The sequence below is a fragment of the Aedes aegypti genome, chromosome 3 (genome assembly GCF_002204515.2).
Source record: "Aedes aegypti strain LVP_AGWG chromosome 3, AaegL5.0 Primary Assembly, whole genome shotgun sequence".
NCBI classification, from domain to species: Eukaryota; Metazoa; Arthropoda; class Insecta; order Diptera; family Culicidae; genus Aedes; species Aedes aegypti.
This window is the reverse complement of record NC_035109.1, coordinates 328677480-328684155: the sequence shown is the minus strand read 5'-3', so window position 1 is coordinate 328684155 and position 6676 is coordinate 328677480. Positions and strand designations below refer to the sequence as shown.

Sequence of the window (6676 nt, the reverse complement as noted above, 5' to 3'; positions counted from 1 at the left end):
ATCTGAACTGCTACGGCAAATGAAATGTAATATGTTGTTAACAAAATGTTAATAAAATCTTAGATTTGTTTTACCAAATTAGGATGATAGTGTTGTCTAATAACACAGAACACCTAGATATAAGAAATAATGAATGTAATGTTTGGAATGATACTAATAAAGAAAAAGAAGATACAAAATGACACTTTATTCAACAATCATATACTTCTATTGAAATAAACTAAAGCATATTAGGAAAACGCAAAAATTGGTATAAGTTCAAGAATATACTTGGTCATGCACCGGAGTTGTTCCGGATCTCCCGAGTTCATGTCCAAATCACGTTTTTTCTTATTAAGTTTTAAGATTTCATAGATACGATTTAGTTTGACTTATGCACCTCTGTTTGGCATTGTTCGAAACCCTCTTCGTTGATTCTCTCTTCCGTGAATGGTCTGTTTCTTTAATGCTCTTACAGCAAAAGGATATCTCAACTTTTCTTCTAAATTATAATGAACCTACTTTGATAGTTATTATTGTACAAAATGGTGATTTACTTAAACTAACTATTTACAATATCCAAAAATTACCACCCGCCAACTCCTGCTATTGCATGCCGTGAACTCACGGCCCCTCCAATCACCGTCGCAACCGGTCCAGGACCATTGTTCGCGGCGCTTCCGCCACTCTTCTCGTTGATCTCCGGACAGATGGTGCTCAGATTGAAATTCGTGAGTGTTGAAGAGCTACCGGTTGCTTGAGCGGTTGGTACAGGGGACTGATACGGTTGCGTGCTGCCGAAGGAGTAGTTCGGTAGCATTGTTTGGTACGGTGGGAGTTGTTGATAGGCTGAAGTGGTTGCGGTCGTGATCGGGTTGTAGAAGAGTGGTTCTTCCGGGAGGGTTGGCACGGGAGGGGGCGCCGTCGGGAGAATCGTTGGGAAGGGGCTGAATTCGTTCAGCGGGGGTTGCTTGTGGTGTTTTCGAGATTTCGAGGACGCGTGAGAGCGCTTTTCCGTAGATGAGACGTAGTAGGGGATTTCTGGTTGATAGGAGTTTTGGTAGTAACTGGTGGATGTCGAGGGGAGTTGCTTCCTGTCGGAAGTGTATCCGTAGGTGGAATAACAAGTGGTAATTGGGAGAGACGTCGAGGAGGGAGTTGTTAGGGTTGTTGAAGGAACCGCCGGGAGACCATAGCTGTTGTCGACAAAAGAAGGCATGTAGTTTTGCTGGCAGCTGTAGTTGTAGTTCTTGCCGTAGTCGGCTGAGTAATCGAAGTTGAACGAGAGGCTAGGTGCAGAATTGGTATCGGATGGGAAAGTGTTGTAAGTATTGTAGCTGGGATCGGTGTAGTATTTGTCTTTCTTGGTGGAACTGCCGGTGGATGGTCCGATCAAGGCTTCTGCTGAGTAGTTGTTGTTCAATGGTTTCTGATTGGTGGAATAGTTGCTGCAGCTGGAATAGTTTTTGTGGATTGTGCTGGTTTTCCGCGGTTGATCGACTAGCTGTTGAACGGACAAGAAGGTACTGCTCGAATCGTTCGGTTTTCGTTGATGATTGGTAAGTTTGCTTGAGGTGAGAGGACAGTTTAGCGCCAGGTCGCCGTGAAGACTCGGTAGGCTTGTGGTAGTTGACGGGTAGTACGAAGAATTGGTATCGTTCAAGATGTTGGTTAGTTTGTTCGGTGACCACGTTACTAGATTTTCTTCACCGGAAGGATGAGCGAAGAAGATGTCTGATTTCCGGCTCAAATCGATATTGGTTTGGTAGGAGTGTGATGGAGTCGCGTTGAAATCAAGTGAGGGGAGAATTTGGGCGTAGTCTTGGTTGTTGGACGTTGGTTTTGGGTCTTGTGAAGCCATCCAGTTGACATCGTACTTGGATTGCGATTGAGTAGATGTGTGGTTCGAGAAGGTAGATTGAGTAGTCGAAACGGTTGAATAATGGTTGACTTTCTGTTTTGGAGGAGTTTTATACATATTGTTGTTGACGGACGAAGAGGGTTTAGCAGATTTGTAAAGGCAGTCTTCGATTTTGGCACATGAAGATGCCAAAGTTGTCACATAAGGGGTGGTGTACGCTGAACTAGATGCTACGGCCGGAGGATACGTATACTTTGGATTGGTTCTGGTAGTTGAAGTTAACGAAAATGTGAAGCTGGTCGCAGGTTTCTCCGCTTCTAAGAAGTCATATTTCTTCGGTGTTCGGGTTGCTTCCAATTTAGAGACATCGGGGATATAATTTGAGTTGTAGTTTGCGGCTTTGCTAGATTTTGTCTGAGCACCGTAGATGCTGTACGATGGCGTAGTAATGGTCGAAGAAAAATTTGTACTGTGTGTGTACTGTGATTGGACGGTTTTTGGACCACTTTGGATCGTACTTGTTAACGAGAATGTAAACTCGGTAACTGTCGGCAGTTTGAGCAGAGAGAAGTCGTCGATAGGCTTCGAAGTGTTTGGCGTTGGTGAGTAAAAGTAGTTCGACGTAGACGATTGGCGGTAGTCATAAGACTGCGTTGTAACTGAGTTACTTGTTGATGTCAACGTAAACGTGAACGGTGTAGTATTATATCTACAGTCTGAAGCTACGGTAGCTCGAGACGACTTATGTTCTAGCATGCTATCGATAGATTGATAAATAGTAGAAAAGTTCGTTGAAGTCGCCACGGAAGTTGTGGGCGTTTCAGGAATCGGTTGAACTACATTATCTAATGTGCCATAAATACTTGGATTGAAATACGAGGAGAAGTTATCCAGAAGTAGAGTGTTGTCAGTTGGTTGTAGAGATGCCTTCTTATCTCCATCGACACATTCCGTAGTTTCAGCCTCGTTTGAACCCTCGACGTGATTTCCGCTTGCCTTCCCACCCGTGGAAACCAATGGAAAATTCATAAGGTAAGCCGCTGTTGGCGATAGGGATCCTTGATTCCCATCTGCTTCCTCATCCGGAACTTGCAGGTTTGCGAAGATATCTGCTGACAAATCTCCTTGGTCCAGATTCATTTCAAGTGAGCTTGCACGATCATCGACTTGAGTCGTTTCGTTTTCCTGAATTGGAGTTATGTCCTGAGTTGGCTGGGTTTTTGTTTCAGACTCCTTAGTAGCTTGTTCAATGTTTTTGACCGTTTCGTCCTTTTTATCATCCAATTTAACTTTTTTCATGTCTGTAACATTCTCATCTTCCTTATGCTCACTGGCTTTCCGTTTCCGTCGTTTCTTCCGCGTTTCTTTCTTGCTTTTCATCGTAGGAGGTGTAGATCGTTTCAGGGGTGGAATTGGTATTTTTCCGTTGACTATCCGGCCCGGGATGACATCGATCGATTTGATGGTTAATTTTCCTTTCCGAAGTGAGCTTCCCTTTGAGGATGTCGCTTTAGAATTGGATCCCCTGGTCTTTCGCAAGCTCAGTTTAGCCCGGACATCTTCATTGCTGACTATGAGAAGCGATGAGGTTGATGGCACTGCCAGAGGCATTTGAAGCAAGTTCCCGTTATTGGAAATGATAACTCCAGTTGCCATGATTGGCGCTGGTAGCAGCGCAGAAGTGACATTGACTGAAAACAAAAGACGAGTACCATAAATATAAAACAAGTTGCTTATTGTTTAACTAGATTATTAGGTTAGCTTCTTAGGATTTTGGGTTTTCAGTTATTTTGTATCATTGCTTACTTAATGAAGCTTAAATGGCGCTGGCCACGTCTTTAAGATCATTGAGGAAGGGAAGGAATGTTAGTGTGACATCCATTGTTACTAAAACCGAGTATATCACTGCATCTTCCATGATTGTCACGGGAAGGAGCTTTGGTTAGTGGGAAGGATGCAGGAGCTAGGCAATTTGGATTCATCTTGGTAAGTGATGCAATTCATGTAACCTCAATTAAAATAAAAAGTCATCTTTTTATGTAGATGAAGACTGCACATGAAATATGTCGACAACTTTGATTGAAAATTTTTGTAAATGCCAAACATTACGTGTTTGTTGAAAAGCTTATGTTAGTAGGGAGGATTTTTTGGTATTTGTCTTTGATAATATTTATAAAGTTAATACTTCTATCTATGCAGGTCCGTCCCACTCGGGCTCAGATTGGGTACCACTTCTAGTACTGCATTTGGTCCCTCGGTAGTGCAAAAGGTACCCAAGTTTGACAGATCACAGTACACTTTTCATGGCATTCTAGATTACCTTATGAGCCATGAAATTTTGGGCAACTACAAGGGACATGGAGGTCTTTAATTTGTCTTTGATCTATCTATAGATTACAATTACAGACTTCATAAATATTCCATAAAGGGATGTGGTACATTAATACTAATCTCAATATAATTTTCCTACTTACCGCAATTTGATTGGTTCAGAGTTCCCACGATGTGATTATTGGCCACTACAAGACAAGAGCTGGGAACACTTGTACTTGCTACAACAGGAATCTTTGCTGGCACAACAGAATTCGCTACACTAACAGCAATAGTATCGGTTTTAGTTGCAGCAATAATGTCACCATTAGTTTTTATCACAGAAGTAGATACGGGTACCGGTTCGATAGAACTTGTCTCAGTTCTATCACATAACACTTTTGTTTCAGCATCGCTTTTCGATTTTGATGAATGTTTCTTGTCTTGCTTGGAAGCATCCGTCTTTGAAGCTTCCTGTTTCTCTACGGGCGAATCCTTCCCGCTCAAAACCGGCCCTAGTTTGCAAGGAGGAACATTGATGTTGGCTTTCTTCAGCAGTGCCGCCAAATCTTCATTTCGAGCAATCAGTACTTGAAGACGTTCTTCCAATTCATCCACATGTCCTAAAACGAAAAAAAAACGTTAAATTAAGGCTCTCCTAAATTTACGCGACTTTTTACGGCGACAGCGACAAAAAATCGTCGCGATTTCGTTGTTGTGTCGCTGCAAGCACTCTTCTTGACCAGGCGTTGAATACGTGAGCGAGCTTGATAGGCATGAACTTCAAGCAATCAAAGCCACCATATTCCTTGAGCGAACTGTGCCACTCAATCAGAATCTAGTTAGTGATCATGAGAGATCACTGTTGAAATAAACAATGAGCTTGGCAACTTAGCAACAGTAATCCAACAGCAAAGCGTATCAGTATCACGACTACTGTACGGTGTAAAAAAATCAAACCAAATGTCGCTGTAAAAATCACTAAAAATCATGATCAGTTGATTTTTGTTGCTGATCTGCGCAGATCACAGACGGTTTGATCAATGATCGTCAACGCTTAACGAGCTTGGCAAATCACGGCCTACACCTTAGCTGATCATAAAGTGTGCCTAAAATAGACTGATTGTTGCTCATGAGCTGAGCATTTTCAATACCTGATCTTGAATAACGCGACGCGAATCGCTGCGAAATCGCGTCGCTGTGGCTTAGATGCGCTTATCAAACAGTGCATGCAGCGAAACATCAGCGAAATCGCAACAATTTTTTGACACTGTCGCCGTGAAAAGTCGCTTAGATCAGGGGGAGCCTTTATCCGTTCAATCTTGAACCAAACCGCCTATCCCCTTCAAATAAGAATCAAAACGAAATATACTCTTCAGCAGCGCGTCCCGTTCCTCCAGGAAGGCTTTAATCTTGTTTTGTAGTTTCTCCACGTACTCGACCGCCCGCTGCAGGATCTCGATTTTGCTGAGCTGTGTGGCCGGCTCATACTCAGGCAGCAGCTTCGACAGGCTGTCGAATGTCTGGTTCAACCGGTCGCGGCGTTCCTTTTCCCAGATGCGGTTTTGTCTTACATGAAACAAAAGATGATTATAATGAAGAATGATTGTTTTGGAACAATACTGCAATCGATCACGTCCAAACTTACGGCGAAGGCTTCTTTTTGGTCATTCTAACATCTCCAGGCGAAGGGCAGCAAATGGGAACACATTTTATTTCGCTTTAGAATTAAATTTACGCACAAATGCAGATAAATCCTTTGAATAACACTAAATCTATCGACACGAAAGTTTTGTTTTTATTTACATTGCAGGGAGTGGTAGAAATGTCAAAACACGGAACATGGTTGATTTGTTATGTTGGTCGGCGTGGTGAAAGAGAATGAATGCGAGGTAGACAGGCAGAAACATGTGGTGAGTAATTTTTTTGTTTGACGGCTAGGTGTCGCTACATGATTCATTTGCTCAAATGAGATTGATTTCTTCATTAGGAATCGAGTCTTTCTGGAAAGGGGCTTGATACACGCTACTTTTATGTCGCTGAACACCCGAAAAATTATGCTATTGTTCTTCAGAAACCCAAAATTGTCAGTGAAATCGTACACTTCAGGTTAATTATCCGACCTCCCAGTCTGAAGGACTTCATGTAAAGGCTAGAGTTCTTCAAGCCAGCATTTTGGAACCAATGTCATACTATATTTTCAAGTCAGACTTACCTAAGGGTACGGAAGTGGTCAACTTCTTCCCACTCAGAAACTTCTCTCCGAATTACGATATCTACGAATATTCATGAATCTATGTAAAAATGAAACCAGACTCCAAGTTTCGTAATTACAAATATTTTATGCTCGCAAAAGTTTCGGCAGAGAAAACATTTGTTTTTTTTTTTAATTTGAAGTAAATCCTAGTCCCTCCACCTCCAGCGAGTAAAACATTCCCATAAGGCCGTCATAGTTCTTATGGTCGCATCGTTTTGCATGTCAGATATGGATGAAGGTATTTGCCGTGGTCGTTGTCGTTGTCGCCG

At 42.3% G+C, this 6676-nt stretch overlaps 1 protein-coding gene across 1 annotated transcript; it reads right to left on the bottom strand.

The window, feature by feature from the left end:
- Positions 1–501: 501 nt before the first annotated feature.
- On the bottom strand, positions 502–6258 carry LOC5572187 (mucin-5AC). Its single transcript, XM_001660230.2, has 4 exons — positions 5799–6258; positions 5523–5719; positions 4315–4773; positions 502–3531 (listed from the first exon to the last, which is right to left on the bottom strand). Exons 1-4 carry the CDS (start codon positions 5819–5821, stop codon positions 566–568), a joined length of 3645 nt encoding a protein of 1214 aa, XP_001660280.2. The 5' UTR covers positions 5822–6258; the 3' UTR covers positions 502–565.
- Between the last annotated feature and the right edge of the window lie 418 nt (positions 6259–6676).

Bases quoted from the DNA above. Each gene is read 5' to 3' on its own strand.
- LOC5572187 (XM_001660230.2), bottom strand. From the start codon at position 5,821: ATGACCAAAAAGAAGCCTTCGCC. The intron at 4,774-5,522 runs GTATATTTCGTT...TTTTCGTTTTAG, and splicing joins ACGGGACGCGCTGCTGAAGA to GACATGTGGATGAATTGGAA. The intron at 3,532-4,314 runs GTAAGTAGGAAA...TTTTGTTTTCAG, and splicing joins TCTGAACCAATCAAATTGCG to TCAATGTCACTTCTGCGCTG.